The sequence below is a fragment of the Lissotriton helveticus genome, chromosome 9 (assembly GCF_964261635.1).
Source record: "Lissotriton helveticus chromosome 9, aLisHel1.1, whole genome shotgun sequence".
Taxonomy (NCBI): Eukaryota; Metazoa; Chordata; class Amphibia; order Caudata; family Salamandridae; genus Lissotriton; species Lissotriton helveticus.
Genome location: NC_136070.1, coordinates 1,209,424,180 through 1,209,445,492, shown reverse-complemented (window position 1 = coordinate 1,209,445,492; position 21,313 = coordinate 1,209,424,180). Strand labels below are relative to the sequence as shown.

General features: G+C 47.5%; 1 protein-coding gene across 1 annotated transcript in view; it reads left to right on the top strand.

Moving 5' to 3' along the window:
• LOC144782354 (protein SSUH2 homolog) overlaps window positions 1-21,313 on the top strand; it is a 288,587-nt gene that overhangs the window by 149,196 nt on the left and 118,078 nt on the right. Inside the window, exons 5-7 of the mRNA XM_078661672.1 lie at window positions 436-565; window positions 6,079-6,139; window positions 11,198-11,319. Of these exons, the coding sequence (XP_078517798.1) occupies window positions 436-565; window positions 6,079-6,139; window positions 11,198-11,319 (313 nt within the window). The remainder of the gene's footprint in view (window positions 1-435; window positions 566-6,078; window positions 6,140-11,197; window positions 11,320-21,313) is intronic.

Below are 21,313 nucleotides of genomic sequence, written 5' to 3'. Positions count from 1 at the left end.
ACTGTTGATTTCGGACTTATACAAAAGTCCTTTTTGAATGTGGCCGAGTGTCGGTATTCAATAGGGGACTAATAAAGAGTTAGTTCATAATACATCAGACATAGTTTAGGTAATTTTCACCCTCGTTGTTGAATATTTCTTGACTATTTGACACTGATTGAAGAAAATGCCTTCCTATGACCAAATCTGGGACTGAGCAACCATTCCTTCTCTGTTTCTCGTGGAATAGTTACTAATGTAGTTGTTAATAGGCTTATGTGGAAGTGGCATATGAAATAAATATAAAACCACAAATGACTGCAGCTTCTGGGTTCAGCTTACTTTCGGTAGAGTGCAATTAGTGCAGACACACAGGGTATCCAGAACTGTGTTTGCTAAACCAATAACTTAACAGTAAGAAATTAAATGAACTTTTTTTATTGACTGTCTATTCAGCATCACCAGCATCACCGAAGATACCGCCAAAGAAGCATTTCTAAAGTATGCTGGTAGCAAGTGCTGCTACAGTAAAGGCCCGGCGAAGGACATGCTGTTGAAGGATCTCCAGCCATTTAACACCTATCGAGTATGTATGACTTGTAAAGAAATTAGCAGCTTGTTGTTTCGCCCATTATTTGAATTCAAAAGCAGATTTTTATGTATGGCTGTTAGTGATAAAGGCACATGGAGGGCCTATGGGCAAACGATAAAATAATCTGTTGATGCATGGATTTTGCTTGTCTCAAGAAAGATGAGTAGGGTTTTTTCCTCATATGTTGTCCTGACCTGGTGCACAAACACGTCTTTCAGTTTAAGTCTTGATCATGGATGGTACCTACCTTTTTTCATTCTATGATTAAAGTCCTATCACCAAACTTAGACTCTTTGATTTATGGTTGTTTCTAACTCCTCACATAATCTTTCAAATTTTTTTTAAATTTGATTTTCAAATATGTAGAATAAACAATTTCTCATTTCTCTGCAATGACCTTGTTTCCATTTGACTCGTCGTTCAGCCAAGTTATCTATTCTGTCATTTGGCCCTCATGCAGCTTTAATGTGAGTAACAGCACTTTGTCGTAATTATAAATGCATACATTTCAGTGGGGCTTACTCAAAAAGTTATTGATTATCAGAGGGTACCCAATTAGTCTTATAGTTTCTCTCCCTGTAAAATATTCTTTTCATAACAAATTTGACTTCCTCTATTATCCTCATCACATTTTTGTGTCTTGTGATATGAAACTTGGTTTTACTGTTTGATATAAACTTGCAACAGCAAATGGTTCCAAACATTATATTTACATACAGTTCCTCATCTGCATTAAACCTAAATGGAGAATGTGTTTGTAAGCTAATGCTGTATTTTGACAGCAGGTGTCCTAACGTTTGTAGTCTGTCTCCTTCACTTCATTTTTTATGACTTAATCAGTTGCATAATAGTTGAGACTTCTACGGGTGGTGGTACGATTTTTCACGCTATGCCATTTCAAATGATTAATCTCCATGATTGCTTTCAGGTATTTGTATGTACCAAAGTGTTTTTAAGGTACACATTGTATTCTTAGATGAGACTACAGCGACATTCTAATATGTATGCAATATATGTGTTCAAACTTGTTTTTCTGATATATATATATATATATATGTGTAAATCTTTTTTTTATTAACCATGACTCGAGAGACCACAGCATACAGATACAATACCACGAGGACAATAGTTGCCATGTACAGGAAATCACAATCCATACAATCTCAGGTGGAGCAGGCCCCTTTGGTATGCCACCCCAAATCACTAATCCGTCCCCCCCAGCCCTCCGTATCGCCTCCATGGCAGCCACACCCGCTCCCATTTCTTTACACACCCCCTGCTCTTATACACTGTTTCCTCCGCTCGCTGGCACCCGTCAAGGTCACGTTTCCATTCTTCAATCAGGGGGGAGCCTACGCCCCCCCAGTTTCTGGCAATGTTGCACTTTGCCACCCCTGCCACCAATGCCAACCATATACCCACATATCTGGACCAATCTGCCTCGCTTCTGATCATGAGAAAAAGCCACTTTGGGTCCAATGGGATAGGCTCACCCACTACATCCGACATGACTTCCGTAACCTTCCTCCAAAATACGGCCACCTCTGGACATTCCCATTATATGTGTATGAAGGTACCTTCCTCTCCATACCCCCGAACACACTGCGCAGACATGGTGCGACCCCAGGAGTGTAGGTAGGTGCGAGGATAGTAGACTCAATGCAGGATCTTGAGCTTCCCTAATCTGAATCTGATGCACATAGCCACTTCCCTAGGACTCTGGAGTGCACCCTGCCAGTCCTCCTCTTCAAGAGCCCCTAGGTCACCGGCCCAGGCTGCTTTAAGGGAGACCAAGGGAACCGGGAGGTTGTTGAATGAATTTATAGTGTTTAGCTGGCCTCTCTTGATATGATTTAATATTGTGACCTATTTTGCAGGCTTGGACTTTTATAATAATATTTTACAAAACAAAGAATACCTGGTTCATGCATTTCACTGCTTTTTATTTTGTGCGGTAAAAGAAACCATGACCACAAGGTTCATATGTTCAGTGTATACAAGTTAAATTTTTTTGACACATATAGAAAGTACATATTCATTTCTTCTCTGAGAATCAATACGCTTCACATCCACCAGGAAAATATTTTGATCAAGTGCAAATTAAACTAATGATACAATGTGACAATTTTGTACAGTGTGACAATTTTACAAAAAAAAATACAAAATTCAACGAATTATTCCTAAAGAAATTACACCAGCAAAACATTTTCATAAACAAGAGAACTCAATTAACCTGACACTAGATGTTATCACGGAGTTACTTAAGGCCACATGGGCAATTCTTCTTAACCCCTACCGGGTGCATAAACCATTGTACACCCTAATTCTGGAGCATAGAGTTCATTAAATGCCCTATGTGGTGGATATATCAAAGGCCGACGCAATTCACAATGATGAATATGGATTATACCTCTTCCAGGCAGGATCTAAAATTTTTAGATCAGCGGATTGGAGGACGCCAAAGGCATGCTGTTACTTATTTGTTTTGTTTTTGTTTTTTTGAGTTTTATATAGCGCGAACTAGAACCGAATCAGTTATCAGAGCGCTTTACATTGCACAAGTTACGTTTTTACATGAGGACACACACTTTCATGTTTTTTTTAGGCACGGGGAGATTAAGTGATTTGCCCAGAATCACAGGAGGTTTTGGCGTCGTTACCGAGACTCGAACCCAGATCCCCTGGTCCGAGGTCGAGAGCCTTAGCCGTTAGGCCAACTCCTCTCCCCATAAGTCTCTTGGGAATTTTCATTTCAGGTCCAAGAAGCCCCAGTTCTTGCGCCAGAAATATAATTAATAATTCAGCCCATCGAAGTTCTTACCAGCAGTGTCGAAGAGGTACCTTACAGGATAGGAACAAAAAGCCCAATTCTGGGGATGTCGGGATGGAACAAGGAAAGACTTTCAGGCCTGCACCCAGGCTCAGACACCTATTATGTATGCCTCAAAGAACAATGCCCTGGTGTGGCTTAAGGACACATGTAGCATTTCACAAATAGCAAACTAAAGAGAAAAAAAATCAAGTCAATTAAATACCTGGATGTCCAGGGCCTTGGGCAAGCAAAGGGTGGCTTTCGGGTCCATAGCCTGGATACGCTGCGGTTGCATTTCTGGGTTAAAATAAAACAGACATTAGAAAAATCAAACAATATAAAAAGAGTGAGCATCTTTTGAAACAACAAGTGCAGGGCTTATGTATTTTTGGATATTGACTGCCCAACCAAAGTAACTTTTTTGAGGGGGGGGGGGGGTGGGAGAGCAATTAAAACTCTTCAGTCATACAAGGAGTACTTGCTACATCTATCACGGTAATATTTATTTTTATTTATTTATTTTAAAAATTTATAGAGCGCAGCGTATACCCATGGGTGTCTTGGCGCTATAACTTTGCTGAAAATCCCAGATTGAAGTGGTATCTACCTTAAAACGTATTGTTACTGAACAGATTATTGGTCGAATAACCAGGTTTTTACCAATTTTCTAAATTGAAGTAACAAGGGTGACAGTTTTATTTCCTTTGGAAGCATGTTCCAGATTTTGGCAGCAGCGTTAGTAAAGCTTCTATCGCCCCATGTCACCGTCCTGGTGCGTGGTACTACCAGTAGGTGTCTCTGTTCGGAGCGTAAGGATCTTTTTGGTAGATAGTAACAGAGTTTCTGTTTGAGAAATGCTGGTCCAAGACCCTTGAGGGCTTTATAGGTGAGACACAAGGTCTTGAATCTAATGCGATTTCTCACTTACCCTGAAGTATCTTGGAAAGAACTTGCAAATCCTGTGCATCTTCTGCTGAAAGTATATGGGCTACAGTCAATAAATAGCTGGCCAGGTGGCGCAAACACAATCTACCATTTATACATTTTAGGACGGTGATATGACATACCAAGAGAAGGTGAATATACTCAAAGTATTTTAGGATGCATTGAAAGGGAGCACACAGCGGCTTGATTTTCCGTTGAACAGTTTTATCAAGCACTATCAAAACCGGAGCTTTTCTTAAAGCTGCCAATCAAATGTTTGAACTGTCTTGTGCAGAGCTCAATGTGCTCGTTGGGAGCTCTTTTTCGCAAAGTTTTGCGTGTTTCACCAATTAGTTTTACCTCGTGTTCAGGTGTATTTAGGAAAACGTACAGACTACCGTTTATCTGTGCGCCTTCTTTTCCGAAGAGGTATTCAATTACAATAATGATTCATCATGACGATTTAGACTTTTATAGCATTCACAAAAGACTTTTCTTTGATTTGACCTCATTTGTGCCTCTGAAAACCAAATGGGGCTTGCCTAAACTCTTTACACAGTGTACCTCTTTTTGGGTTACTATATAAAGAGCGAGCTTTCTACAGGGTTCTGAGAGGTGGTAATTAAAAATGTAATTATTGTAGGAAAGATTGTCCAGTGTTTGAGAGCACTACTATGCCAGACCTATCAACATTTGTGGCAACCTTCCAAAGGAAAATGTGTGCCACTTATTGAAATGTTTACGTTATAGTATACATAGGGCTCCTAGAAAAATAACAGGTGTGTAGAGGTTTGTTACATGTATGGCCTTTACAAGGCCTTGTTATCTGCTACTTGAGTGTATTCTCGCTTACCTGGATGGCTAGCTGGTGGAGGGGATGAAAGGATGCAGGTAGTCATGTTCACAAGATGAACCAAGACAAACTTAAGGCACTATTTTTTGTAGTATACCCATGACCTCTCTAGGACACATTCCATTCTATATGAGAAATATCCCACAACTTACAGAGAATTCAAATCTTGTCTCATTTTCCCTAGGATCACCTGACACCAGATTTCAGCATACTTGGGTGCTGGTGAGAGGCCAAGAGCCACTCTTGGCTGTGGGCTTAGCTACCCTTTGCGATCATTCCTGCGTTACCACAGCTTTTATGCTCTTCTTGTAAACATTGTGCGAAATTAAGGAAACCTTCGGTGAATTCACAAACTTCTTAGGATGCTGAGAGCAATATTGAATCAATGGCTATAAAAAGTCCAAATCGGCAGAGTGACACAGCTATCCTCCTCATGTGAAGAATTTTATCCTTAAAAAAATAAGTTAGCCCAAGATCACACAACCTGGCAGGTGTTAATGCCATTATTCGATCTGATTCCATGTTTCACAGTTAGCAACGATGTCACTAGACCACTTCTCTGAGTACATTTCGATATATGAAAATGAGTGAGGAAGGCCTTCATGCCTATTGCATAAGTAGTGTTTTCCCTTGGCTGTAGCGGTGCCCCTAGTTGGCGCGGATGGTAGTTAGTATCTTTGCCTAATTAGTACCACTCGTACTAATCCTGGGCCTTTTAAGCTTCTTGTACTCTTCCCTTTGTTGGAGAAATTCAGTTAATAGTTTGATTCATAGGGGGAGAGGTTCTTGGGTGTGGAGTTAGTTTATTGATCCAATGCATTCTCTGAAAATTGAGTGTGTGTTTTAAAAAGTTGTTGTTGCCTTCTTTTTTTACTTTTCATGCTTTCTAAATGGAGGTATATATTTGTTTCATTCTAGTATCGTCTTGAAACTTTTACTGAGTCCAGAAACACTGGCTGGAAAAACGTGCCTTATAACGGTGAGTGATTTATATATATTTTCTAAGTGATTGCATATGGAGTAATAAGTGATTCCTTCAAATTGATTTGAACATGAGTGGACATTATGAAGGTGGTGGATAGATTGTGATGATTACAACTCTTATAGAGTATTAGCCCCCCAGCCCCCCCCCCCCCCTCCCCAAAGAGAGGTCTGGTATCCCACTCTTGAGGGGCCTGGCTTCAATGGACACAATCCTTTCCCCGGGTGGTGGTTTTAACAAAACCATGTAGCCCTTTGCATAGCAATATGCGTCTACAAGAACTTCAAGTACCAAATGCATTCAAGTGAATTGGGTCCAGTTACCAAACGACAGACCAACAGCGTTGTGATGCTAAAGCTAAAAATACCCGGCCTGAATGTAGATCCAAAAGTAAAACTTGATATAGCCTGGGTGCATATTCACTACAATATAGAGGTGTCAGTGTAAAGAAAAATGAAGAGTTTACTCTTCAGAAGAAATACTTTGACATGTATATAATCTATATCTCAACTCTGAATTGTGATCTTTATGCACAGCCTTACCACTTAGGAGCTCTGTTAAGTTGGTACAAAACACATTTCATTTCATGAAGCTTTATTCGGTACATGTTTGACAATGACCATAAAAGCACACAAGCAAAATGCATAGTAAAATACAGGTACAATTTAAGAAAAGGTAAATAACACATTTTGGTTGTATCTCTCTGAATCAATTTCAAGTTTGTTGGAGTGCGCAGGAGGCATCCACTATCCTCATACCATATGTCTTGTTTTACTCGCACCTCTTCCCTCTAATTCAATCTCATCCATATGCCTTGATGTTACATTGAAGATCCATCAGGGTGAATCTGCTTTGTTGCAGTATCCGTGCACTAAAAAGATGGTGCCTACAATAGCAAGTACTTTAGGTCTTAATCCGTTTTTTTTCTTATAAGAGATATGTTGGTATTGTGTTAAATATGGACTATTGAAGTGTTAAAATGTAGCCCTATAACACTCACAAATGTTACTTGCATTTTCACGGTGATGGCCACAACCTAGTGAATGCATTGTTTTTATTTACTTTTTCTCTGGCTAACTCTAGAATAATTCTTTGTAAATATTGCTTGGGAGCTCAAAAAATATATCAAATAATTTTTTGGCTTTTTTGGATGCCATGGTCACGCTATATAAGAATTTTTTTAACCAAGATTAGCATTTGTGTGCTTAGTAGAAGGTTGCACCCTTTTATACAAACAAAACATTTTTAATTCAGCTGCCAACAGTTAGGCTGGATGATCTGTTCTAGTTTGTTTACCAACTTGTGGCCAGTGTGCATCAATTTTTCCAAAACATTTTGGAGCGCATATGCCATTAGCGAGTAACGCTAAAGGGTCGTGAAAGGTATCTTCAACATTCACAGCAGACATTTATCAGAAGTGAGACTTGCATGATGTATGAAAGACCACTGAAGGTCCTTGCAGTGGCCTAGAAATTTAAGAAAAATCAATTCTCAATGGAGTGAAATAGAGATGCATTGAAACTTCATTCGCCAACTTGGGGCTTGTGAATCTTGTATGAAATTCAAGTCAAATACGGATACTTTGAGTGGTATGAATTAGGAATTTGTCTTCAAAACTACATTTTGGATTTGTGATTCGTGGCCAAGATCCACTGATTCTGAATAGTAAATGCTGCCTAAAACTGTTTTGCACTGTCTTGCTTCAATGCCATTCCATGTTGGAGATGTGTTACTGGCCAGAGCTTCCTTTTTAGGTCTCGCCTGAGACCGCGCATGCCCGGTCTCTTCGAGACATTTAGTAAGTGGCTTTTAAAAGTGCCACCAGAGGCTTTTGCTGGCCTCCAGCTTGCGTTCACGAGCTCGTGCACGTGCACAGCTGCCATCTGTGTTTTTATTGCTGTAATCTGGCTCCTCTGCTTGCACTACCCCCCTCCCCTTTCCCCCTCTCTCCTGGTCAGCTTCATTTGTGTCTTCTAGCTGTGAATCATACTCCTGCTCGCACTCCCCCTCCCTTCCTCCCCCTCCTCTTCGTCAGTTTACTTTGTGTCTTCTATCACTGTGAATGCTCCTGCTTCCACCAGGCACACACACACCATCAGTCGTCAGTGCATGCTTCCACCAGGCACACACACCACCAGCTGTCAGTGCACGCTTCCACCAGGCACACACCACCAGCTGTCAGTGCACGCTTCCACCAGGCACACCCACCACCAGCTGTCAGTGCACGCTTCCACCAGGCACACCCACCACCAGCTGTCAGTGCACGCTTCCACCAGGCACACCCACCACCAGCCGTCAGTGCACGCTTCCACCAGGCATTCACACCACCAGCCGTCAGTGCACGCTTCCACCAAGCACACACACCACCAGCCGTCAGTGCACGCTTCCACCAAGCGCACACACCACCAGCCGTCAGTGCACGCTTCCACCAAGCGCACACACCACCAGCCGTCAGTGCACGCTTCCACCAAGCGCACACACCACCAGCCGTCAGTGCACGCTTCCACCAAGCGCACACACCACCAGCCGTCAGTGCACGCTTCCACCAAGCGCACACACCACCAGCCGTCAGTGCACGCTTCCACCAAGCGCACACACCACCAGCCGTCAGTGCACGCTTCCACCAAGCGCACACACCACCAGCCGTCAGTGCACGCTTCCACCAGGCACACACACCACCAGCCGTCAGTGCACACTTCCACCAGGCACACACACCACCAGCCGTCAGTGCACGCTTCCACCAGGCACACACACCACCAGCCGTCAGTGCACGCTTCCACCAGGCACACACACCACCAGCCGTCAGTGCACGCTTCCACCAGCCACACACACCACCAGCCGCCAGTGCACGCTTCCACCAGCCACACACACCACCAGCCGTCAGTGCACGCTTCCACCAGCCACACACACCACCAGCCGTCAGTGCACGCTTCCACCAGCCACACACACCACCAGCCGTCAGTGCACGCTTCCACCAGGCACACACACCACCAGCCGTCAGTGCACGCTTCCACCAGGCACACACACCACCAGCCGTCCGTGCACGCTTCCACCAGGCACACACACCACCAGCCGTCAGTGCACGCTTCCACCAGCCACACACACCACCAGCCGTCAGTGCACGCTTCCACCAGCCACACACACCACCAGCCGTCAGTGCACGCTTCCACCAGCCACACACACCACCAGCCGTCAGTGCACGCTTCCACCAGGCACACACACCACCAGCCGTCAGTGCACGCTTCCACCAGGCACACACACCACCAGCCGTCCGTGCACGCTTCCACCAGGCACACACACCACCAGCCGTCAGTGCATGCTTCCACCAGGCACACACACCACCAGCCGTCAGTGCACGCTTCCACCAGGCACACACACACCATCAGCCGTCCGTGCACGATTCCACCAGGCACACACACACACACACCACCAGCCGTCAGTGCACGCTTCCACCAGGCACACACACACCATCAGCCGTCCGTGCACGATTCCACCAGGCACACACACACACACACCACCAGCCGTCAGTGCACGCTTCCACCAGGCACACACACACCACCAGCCGTCAGTGCACGATTCCACCAGGCACACACGCACACACCACCAGCCGTCCGTGCACGCTTCCACCTGGCACACGCACACACCACCAGCCGTCCGTGCACTTTCACCAGGCACACACACACACAACCAGCCGTCTGTGCACTTTCACCAGGCACACGCACACACCACCAGCCGTCCGTGCACTTTCACCAGGCACACACACCACCAGCCATCAGTGCAGCAGGGAGGCTCTTCTCAGAGTTTCTTGGTAAATGTGTTCGATGACTGGGAGGGAGTTGGCAGAGTTTCCTTAAACCATCATGCACTGCACCCGAGTATGCAGGTGCAGTGCATGAACTCCTGTGTGAGTGAGTCATGTTGCCTGGGGCTCACTCACTCCACACTTGTAAATTGCGCCTGCACCAGGCTTTTTCTCATTTGCAAAGTTCGGCGCATGCGCACAGCTAGGCAGCCCCCACACCCCCGGGAATGACTGCTTCCTACAACCAGAATGGAAACCACATTCAGAGCAATGAAAACAAGTTCATTTGATGCAAAGAACTGTTAACAAAAACCATGTCCAGCTATTGTGGATCTTGCCACTTGCACAAAAGAGCAACAAAAAACAAACCAGCATTGGCATAGCCAATAAGTCTCGCTTTTTGGACCCTTTAAGTATTTAGTTATGCAGCAGAATATCCTTGGTGCAACACCACCAACTGTTGCATGGCTAAACACTTATAAGATCCCAAATGCGAGACCTATTGTCTATGCCAATGCTTGTTATAAGTGTATTTGAGCATGTATAGATGACCCCCTCATGCATGTAAGCTGATAGTTTCCATTGTTGAATTACCAAAAAGTGGGTACACGCATAAGAAAATGGTTTCCTTTCCATGAGAGCAGAACTGTGGGTTCCTGTTCAATTTGTTCCTTGCCTAATTTTGATCTTCTTAGTTTTTGGCATGCGATGATAGTCCTGTCTATTTAAGACTGGCAGGAACCCGAAAGTGGGAGAGATTTTATTGACCTAGAGGAGTTGGTGACAATTTAGGTGCACTGGAAGAAAATATAAGTTTGTACCATGTATGGTTGTAGAAACACATGCTCTGCGTACTCCTGCCATCTAAATGCAGACATGGTGTCATTGTAGGAAGCAATGTCCGCATCTAGATGTGTGTATCAAATATAATCCATCTAGAGGTGAATTACCATCTTGTGCATTACATATATTCCACATTTTTGCAATTGGCAATTGCACACTAAATTTCATATTTATACATGTTTATCAAGTAGGTGAATAGAGAGGCAGATATTTTTAAAAACAATGGGTTGAGCACCAAAATACCCGCCCTGATCATGCAGTGCTGCAGAACAAACTTTAGTTTAAGATGGAAGTCGGGAAAACCTTGTGGTAGACCAGAGTTCTTTCTGGGTGCTTGTTTTCATGAGAATCATCCTAGTCTGTGCACCCTGTGGTGTTTGAGCTTATTTACTCTCTGGTTTTGTTTTCAGGAGAACCTGTAGATTCTATGGGTGGTCCACCCCCTCTTCCATGGGACATCCCAGTGCCTGTTCCTGAAATGTTCAAGCATGCAGAAGAACATATCAAGGTGCCTCGCACCGCTTCGGTAAAAGTAAGTGCCACGTTCCATCCTCTGTGCAATCCTCTGGCGCTCTATAAAGTCCCTAGAGGTCGGTTGGGTAGTTCTTATGATTATTGGGTATTTAAACTGTACCTCACATTCAGACCGATTGTAACTGCAGGCCCTCCTAGGAAGGGCACATCCTGATGTTTGTCAAGCCCGAACGACACCCTTGTTCCCAGAAGCTATCTCGATTTGAGAGGGGCAAGTGGCTTTTGCAATCTCTTCTGTCATTTGAGGGAAACCACTACAGAGAGAATATGAAGGACAGAATAATGTAGAGTTGAAAATTGCAGCCTTTTGTACATCAGTACGATAAACATCATGAACACCTTTACAATCCCACTTTCCATAGAATTGGCTAGATATGAAAATATTATAATCAGGTTTGACCATCATACCAAAGAGAGGTGTTACTTCTATAGCACCTCATTCTGTTTCACACACCGTGATTTGTAAGTGGGACAACTAGCATTTGGGGTTTTGAGGTTTGAAGTTCAAGTCATTACCACATTTACCATTAGTCAGTGTGGCTAAATCACTACCCAAACCCGGACTGGAAACTGCAGATTACTATATCTGGTTAGGGTACAGATGAGTTTGCAACTTAATGTTGTGAACGTTTCAGGAAAAAAAAACCCTCTGTTCTAAGATAAAAAAAAATAATTCTCTCAAAGTACTCTTTCTGAACACTTTATAAATGAGTAGTCCCCCCATCAATAATATGAGCTATCACTATATAGTGGCTAGATGTTTTAACCCGTTCCGTGCTCAGGATGGTGCCCGACCATCCCACGTGACGGCCGGGGGCTGTCCGAACCCTGCCTACTGATTAAAACTCCTGCGGCAGAATTCACGCTGCGGTCAACGGGTTAATGCGTACTGTTTTATGTTGACACCTGTGGCAGATCCTTTATCCTTCTCGGTTCTAAGCTGTTAGTAGTAGCACCATTAGCGAGTGCAGAGTTGTAGGATGCCACAGCTACCCTCCTAAGTTCTGACTGGGACTACCAATGTTGATACTCTAAGGTATCAAACCACTTGTTACATTAAGCCCGACTTGATGCCCAAGTTGAAATTAATGTAACTTGTTGTAGGGTGCAAGTTTTACAAAGCTGCCGCTTTGTTGCACTGAAATCCCCTTTGACTCTATGGTTGCACAACTTCATCTCAGAGACCGCTTTCTGCCCTCCAGGGGAGACCTTCAAATGATTTCCGAAAAGAAAGACAACAGAAGCCTGCATTGGAGAAAGGTGTTAGCTCTACCTGGCAGGAAGCCACATGGGTGTTTGCCAAAATGGCAAGCTTTAATGGAGAAGCCGCCTTTGAAGGGCAAATGGTGAACAATTGGGAGAGGGGCTTCTCTATTGTTTAGGTAGGCAGCTTGGCACCCTGGAAGGAGAGGGGAAACCAGTTGCCAAACCTTTTTCAGGGATGTGTAGCCCCCTTGGTAGTCACACCTCTGGATTGTGCTAGGGAGCCATGAATAGAAGGGTTTTGCCATGTTGGCAGTGGGCAAAATTTTGCATCCAGGAATAGCCAGATGCCACACTTTGCAGGAAGTGATCGGGAGGGAGGAAACCTGGTAGTTCAAGGGCTATCAAATGCATCCTATTCTGAGGTCGATTTCTGAGCATAAAAGGGCTCCTCTGGCACCCAGAACTCCGATCTTGACAGACTGAAGAGGAGGACCACCATGCTGCTCCAAATACCTGCTGAAAAGAGGCTCACCACTGTGGAACTGCACCTGCTGTTGGCTAGCAAAGGAGAAGGGACTGTTCCTTTTGTGTCTTGCTCGTGGAGAAGTAGTTTCCCAAGCCCAGCTGAAGCAATTGACTCAAAGTCAGTTGGCTCCTGTTTGCGGCACAGGACCACACAGCTGAAGAAACCTGCTGGAGTGAGATAGTAGTCAAAATCTTCTAACTGCCACTCCTCACCACCATGTAGCACCAAGGACTTGGACCTGACGCTCAAAGTTGCAACCGAGTCTGCTGGATCCGGGAAAGCAGTGCTTTAAATGGGCCGGTACTGTCCGATACGGAGTACCGGCACTTTTTTATTTTGAGAGGGAGAGTACCAGCACTTAAGAGAAATGCAATACTTTTAATTGGAGAGTAAGGGACTTCTCAGAAACAAGCAGGTACTCTGGTACAGAGTACCTGCACTTCTATTTTTCCTTTTCAAGCACAGCAGGAAAGTAGTCTGAGTACAGCTTGGTCGCCCAGAAGGCAAGTTTTGCAGCGTGAATCTTTCTGGATTCACTATGCTGTGCATTATTCCGCGGTCTTGTGGTTGGGTCCGGATTCGTAGTCTTTTCTTTGTTTTTTTTTCTTAGCCCAGGTGGGCGTCGGCGTCACCCCCCCTTGGGTGTATTTCCGGTGACGTCGGCATGCTTCCTGCGGAAGCTCCCACTCTTGGGCGCCATCTTCAGATTCTTTTTTTCCGCGGTCGGGTCTGGATCGTTCCCGTTTGGGCTCCAGACTTTTTGGGAGAAAGAAGAGAGAAAATACAGAAAAGACGAGGAGAAGTCATCTGAAGACTCCAGGGGACTTCATCGACGAAAAGTCAGCAAGGATAAGGCGTTTTCCATCGAGATCCTCGACGAACACGCGACCAGAGAGGCCCTGGACGCTCGATGATGGACAACACGCCGTTCAAGTTCTGCCGTAACTGCCACCACAAGTACGCGCAGAAGGACCAGCACCCGGTATGCAACCTTTGCCTACCGGTGAACCACGAAAGCGGAGACTGCAACGCCTGTTCCGCCTTAACCCCGAAGACCCTTCGTGTGAGAGAGGGGCAGAGGGTAGCACACGCCGCCCTGCAGGGGAAGCCCCCGACTCCGTCCCTCTACGAGCTGGGGATGTCCTCCGAGGAAGAAGACAATGCTGCCGCCGAAGACGACAGCTACACGGTCGTAGAGACCGATTACACGAAGACTTCTGACAAGGTAGGAGACTCTTCGGCCCCCAAGAACCCGAGAGACTCCGAGTCTAGAAAAATCGAGGGCAAGACCCCGAAAGCGCCGACGCCAAAAAAGGCGGCGTCCGCGACTACTCCCAGGCCCAGCGGATCCTCCGAGAAGGAGTCCCCGGCGCCGAGAGCTGCTGATCAGCAGAAAACGTTGAAAATCGTCCCCGAAAAGGATCGATCGACGCCGAGGGAGAAAGACCCAAAACTGACGACGACGACCAGAGACCCAAAATCCGGTTCGACGTCAAACTTCGACACCGAAAGGCACGGCGACGAGCCATCCGCCGAAAAGAGCGGCCGACCCATCCGACGCGGAACACGCGGCCGAGATGGAGAAGAAGAGAAGGCGCCTCGAGGCAGAAATGGAGAACATCATGCAGCGGAAGAAAGATTTCGACGCAAAGATGAAAGCCTTCACGATCCCTCACAAGACCAAGCCACCGGTGGTGGAGGCGGTCGAGGAGGAAGAGGAGATCGCCGAAGTCGCCGAGGAACAAGACCAGGACGTCGAGGTGATCGACGACCAGGAGGAGTACGAGAATCCCTACGAAAGTTACAACTATGGGGAGGAAGAGGATGGCAGGACGGACACAGTCGGCACCCTCTGACCTTCAGGAGGTAGATTACATCGATGTCGACACCGACAGCCCGGAGGAGGTGGTCGACACTTACCCCTCGAGGCCCTCGCCGCCGGACGACATCGGGGCCTACAATTCGGTGATACAATCTGCCGCAGCAGCTTTCAAGCTCAAGCTCGACGAAGAGAAGCAGAAAGCAGACTTCCTTCTAGAAACATTGCTCCCAACACAAACGAGGAGCCAATTCCTTCCAATGCTCGAAAGCGTCTTGGCTCAGGGGAAGGAAGCATTCAGGGAGCCCGCAACATGCAAGGCAGTAACTCCCAGAACTGAGGAAAAAGTACAAACATGCCACAAAGGACCCGGCCTACATTCAGGGCACGGTCTCCGCAGACTCCATTATCACGGCCACAGCAAGGAGGAGGGCTAACGTACCCACTACCTCTGGCCCGCCACCGGATAAGGAGAGCAAAAGGATGGATCTGGTGGGCAGAAGGATCGAACGGAATGCCGCGACCCACTGGCGCATGGCTAATTCCAACGCCCTGATAAACAGGCACATGTACCAGATCATGGAGGGGCTGGGGCAGTTGGTGAAGGACATGCCCCAGGATGCCAGACAGAAGGCCGAAAAGCTGGTTGAAGAGGGAAAGAACGCAGCTAATTCTTGCCTTAAGACGGCCCTGGATGGGGCAGACACAGCCAGCAGGCTCATGATGATGGGTGTCACGGAAAGGAGGCACGCCTGGCTCAGGATCTCAGGTTTCAAACCGGAGGTGCAACACAGCATCCTGATCACACCGTTCAACGGCAACACGCTTTTCGGAACAACAGTTGATGAAACGCTCAGTCAACTGAAAAAAGATAACGAAACAGTAAGATCCATGGGAGCATTGCAGTTCAGAGGGAACAAGAGGGGCACCCCGTCACGGAGGCCCGGCGGGAGAGGCGGAAACCAGCCAGGTACATCACACCAGGCTTTCCAGCAAACGCACCAGGCAGACTCGCAGGCTCAGCATGGTCAGCAGAAGCAGTCCTGGCAGTACCAACAAAGAGGCCAGTCCTTTCGAGGGAGAAACGGACGGGGACAAAATAGGAGAGGAGGGCAGCAGCCCACCTCTAAGTGACTTCAAAAAACTCTGTGTGCCCGCCCACAAAAAAGATCCCAGGGGGCAGCACGTACAGATGGGTCAAGACAAACTAGACACCTACGACCACATGACACCAGTGGGAGGAAGATTAAGATTTTACCTCCGAGAGTGGAGAGAAATCACATCAGACAAATGGATCCTCCACATTATCCAATTCGGATACTGCATAGAGTTGGAGGGGAGGCCAACAAGCAGAAAACCAAAAAGAAAAACACTAGCGAGCAAGCAGCTGCAGTGTCTTCAGGAGGAGGCAAAGGAACTCCTGCGGAAGCAGGCCATAGAACGGGTACCCTTCAAGGAAAGAAACACAGGAATATACTCAACGTACTTCCTGGTACCAAAGGTAGACGAGACAATGAGACCCATTCTAGACTTACGGTTCCTGAACAAATTCATAAGAACGCAAAAATTCAAAATGACCTCCCTGCAAGAGGTGCTCCCACAATTACAGACCGTACTTCATGGTCACAATAGACCTCAAAGACGCCTACCTGCACATCCCAATGAACAGAAAGCACAAACACATGCTCAGGTTCACCATTGGAGAAAGCCACTACCAGTTCACGACACTGGCCTTTGGACTAAAATCAGCACCAAGAGTTTTCACAAAGTGCCTCGCAGCAGTCGCAGCGCACCTACGAAGGCAAGGTATACACATATACCCTTACCTGGACGACTGGCTGGTGAAAGCAAACTCATACCAGAAATGCAAGCAGCACGCACATACAGTGACGAGCACGCTCATAAGCCTGGGGTTCTCCATCCATTGGAAGAAATCATCAATGGAGCCGGAACAGGTCAAAATCTTCCTGGGAGCACAGATCAACACCTTACAGGGCAAGGTGTTCCCCAGCGAGAAGAGGGCGAGGGCGCTGGTGAAGGAAACTCGCCTCTACCGGAAGGGACAAGCTCGGACAGTGAGGACTGCGAGCAAGATCATGGGCATGATGGCATCATGCATCCACCTGGTACCAAATGTACGACTCCACATGAGACCCATTCAAGAATGGCTACAGGAGCAATGGTCACAAGCTACAGGCGGTTGGGAGGATCTAGTGGTTGTAACGCACGCAGTGCAGAAGGAGATGGCATGGTGGACCATGGAGAACATAACAAGGGGAAAGCCTCTAACGCCCCCAACGCCAACAGTGACCATCACCACAGACGCATCCCTGAAGGGATGGGGCGCTCACATGGAGGAGCTCAAGGTGAGGGGACTGTGGACGACAACAGATGCGGCAAAGCACATCAATTACCTAGAACTGAAGACCATCTTCCTTGCACTGAAAGCCTTTCAAACAAGACTGTACAAACACAAGGTATTGATACAAACAGACAACACCACTGCGATGTTCTACATCAACAAGCAGGGGGGCACACAGTCAGCACCGCTTTCAACGCTGGTGCAGGAGATATGGAGATGGGCCATCCCTCTCAAGATAGACCTGGTAGCCATACACCTACCAGGGAAGGACAACATACAAGCCGATTGGCTCAGCAGGCAGACATCGGCATCCCACGAGTGGGAGCTCAATGCTCAGGAGACAAGGTACCTGTTCGACAGGTGGGGGACACCATCGGTGGACCTGTTTGCCACACGCCAGAATGCAAAATGCCAAAACTTCGCATCCAGGCAGCCCGAGGAGGGGTGTAGGAAGGTAGATCCCTGACTATGGTTGCCCCCAACTTTTTGCCTGGTGTTTTGCTGGTTTTCTGACTTAGTTGACCTGGGACCCTGCTATTCAGGGCCCCAGGCCTACTGCTCTCTCTGTAAAATGGATTCCATGTACCTTAGGTACATATCTAAATTGGATACTGAGTCACCTTATCAGTCCCTGTACAGTGTACCTTAGGTACCCAGGGCATAGGTGTACCCAGGGCCTACCAGGGGCTGCAGCATGTATTATGCCACCCCTGGCTGGCCATCCAAAACTGACACAACTGGCTGCACGACAGCTGGGGCAAGGTGGTGTACTCACCCTTTGCTGTAGATATAGTATACCTATATCTAACCTTAAAATGGACACACAGATCTCCTATCGGTCACTCATATGGCAGGCCTTAACAATCCTGAAGGCAGAGTGCTTGGAATCGTGTGAGATGGTGCTCTGGCATGAGCTGGGCCTGTCTGCGGCTTTCGGGATCCATCCCTTAGCCGTTTCCATGATATCGCATACCATATACTCTTAAGTGCATTATAATCCTCGCGGTTATATGCCAACTCTGGTATCGCTTTATCAAAACATGTCGAGTAAGGTGTCATACGAATTGGAATACTAACCCCTCGCCAATTCTGGCGACGGGGTTAGCATTCCACCCTTCTAGAGGGACACGACATGTATGTAACCCCTAACCCCGGTTAAAGTCAGACAGAGCCTTAGCATCCACAAAATGGATGCTGCCACCGAGACACAAGTGTGCCCTCCTGCTGCTGGGAGTCCTCCCAGAGCAGGAGATAAGGACAAAGGGTTTCCTGCCAGGGGCGGTGCCAGCACCGTCCCAGACAGGATTTTGTGTATTGTAAGTAGGCAGGGCTTCAGAGGAAGGTGACTGCACGTGGCACCCCGGTGCTCACTGTGCATAGGCTGGCTTGAACCAGTTCCAGGGACACTCCAGACCCTGTGCTGGGGAAAAGCCCGCCAAGGAAGTGGGTGTAACCACCCCCCTCCTGGTCCCACCCATAGGGCAGGACCTAGTCGCGTGCCAGCCCCCTTTTCCCAGATAAAGGTAGGGACTGGCCCCCTTCCAAATCAGATCATCTTTGAATCCTGAAACTACTTTCTACGAAAGGAACTCAAGACTTCTTCCTAAGATTTCTCCCTTGTGGCTAAGGAGTAGTCACCCTGCATCCGCAGGCACCATCTGAAGAACACTGCGGTCTGCTGCAAGTCCTTCCTCCGGAATCCGACTGCCCAGCTCGACAAGAACCGGCTTCCCTGGCACCTCTGACCTCTACCCACCTCTACAGCCCAGCTGAGAACCGTGGGTGCGACGAGACCTCGAGGGACCGGCCATCTGCAAGACTGCACGACTTCTGCACAGCAAGCCCGCCGAGTAATTTCCTGGTGAGTGCTTTGGGGTCCGAGAAGCCCCGACCCTGAGCAGCTCCAGCACCGAAGTGCAGCCTCCCAGCATCTCCACGATCTGCGTGGGGCCCTTCTGCTTTTTGCTGCTCACCGCGTTGTTTGGCTACTAGCCCGCTGGCTTGTGGCCTTCTGAACGACGCCTGACGACATTTCTGCTGCTGGTCTGGTTGCTCCAGACTGGCCCTTGCTCCCTTCCTGAAGAGGAGCACCCCGGACCCTCCTGGTCCACTCAAGACGCCATTTTGAGTCCACCGCGTGGGCTTGAATTAGCCAAGGCTTGTTGCCCAATCCTGGGTAACTTCGACGCCGACAGCTTCATCCATCGTGGGACAGCTCGCCTCTCCATCCTGGTCGCCGACAACGCCTCCTGGTCCGTGAGATCTGCAGAGCCAGCGTCGCCCACTCACCTAGTCGAGGTGACTGCCATCCGGTGCCCTCCTGGTGCCCACTGACTACTGGCTAGTAGTCACGAACTTGGTCCCCTCTGCTTTCAGGTGTCATCCCTCTTCGATCCAGGCTTGGATCCCTCGAACAATCTTCACTGGTCGCCTGCCAGCAACTCCTTTCTTCCAGGCTCCTGGTCCGGCAACGAGGATTCCCGACGTCTTTTGAGACCTATGCAGCTGCAGCCCCTGGGCTAGGTAACTTCGGCACTTCGGTGTCCCAGCATAGCCTCACTACCCAAGGGTCAGGATCCACTGTCGTTTTCTCCCTACCAGGTCGGGTTCGCCCGTGAACACTAACTTTGTGAATTCTAGCTCCCATAGACTTTGTCCCGCATCCCGCGTGAGAGTGCACACTCTGCACCCGAGTCCCCTGGGCCTCCTAGAAGTAATCTAACGATTCCCTAGTCCAGTCCTAGCGATTCCAAAGCCTATTAGTACTGTTACTTACCTGCTAGTAATTCGCATTCCACTTTTAAAGTATATGGTTTTTCGTGCCCCTCGGGCATTTGTGTATACCGTGCTAACTTAAGTATTTTCGTAAGAGTTTTGTGTGCCTAGCACCCTGTCCTCATAAAGAGTACAGGGTTGTTGTGATTCTAATAAATACACTGTTTATTTTCATAACACTTGTGTAGTGTCCTTTCACTGGGTGTTCAAGGGGTAATGTGATGGTAAAACAGCTGGCTTAACACGCCCTCTAGAGTCTTAGCCTTAGACTGCTCGTATCCATGCTACTAGGATAGCTGGTCTATAAGGTTGACTTACAACCAATCATCAATAAGGGTTGTTTGGACTGATATATAGTGATCACTAGAATAGTGAGCACTGCACATCAGGCCAACTTCTCACAAGGGGTCACTGGGGAATGCCCTATGGATAGATTGGTCAGGGACATTTGCTTACGCCTTTCCCCCGATACCACTGATGCACAGAGTGCTGAGCAAGTGCAGAGCGAGCAACATGACACTGATACTGGTCGCACCACAGTGGGCGAGGCAGACATGGTACTCGCAGATCATGGAGATGACACAGTGTGCACCCCACAGATTCAGCAGGAGGAAAGACCTACTCTCCATGCAGAACGGAGAGGTACTACATCCAGAGACAGAGAGCATGAGCCTAGTGGCGTGGCTCCTGAGGACATAGAGTTCGCACATTTGAGACTACCAGAAAGCACCCTGAGGGTACTTCGGGAGGCACGAAGGCCCAGCACTCGAAAGTGCTACGTTGCGAAATGGAAAAGATTCACTATATGGTGCAGACAGGAAAGACTCCACAATAAAATGAAGGACTCCACAGTGCTAAAGTACCTGACGCACTTGCTGGGGAAGAACCTTAGCTCATCCTCCTTAAGAGTTCACTTGGCAGCGATAGTCGCCTACACAAGGGGAGAAACGTGCAGGAGCTTCTTCACATCACAAGTGGTGAAGAGATTCCTAGAAGGAGCGAAAAGGATCGCACCACCCAAGCGGGTGCCGCCACCTGCATGGAACTTGAACACAGTCCTAACGGAACTCATGAAAGAGCCCTTTGAACCACTTCACAAGGTCTCCCTAAAGATGCTAACTATGAAAACAGCCTTCCTGGTTGCAATAACGTCCTTACGCAGAGTAAGCGAGCTTCAAGCGCTGACGCTACAAGAACCCTACATACAAAGGCACAACGATAGAGTTGTGATGAGGACTGACCAGCACTTCATGCCGAAGGTGGTATCCAAATTTCACATGAACCAGTCTATACAGATACCAAGT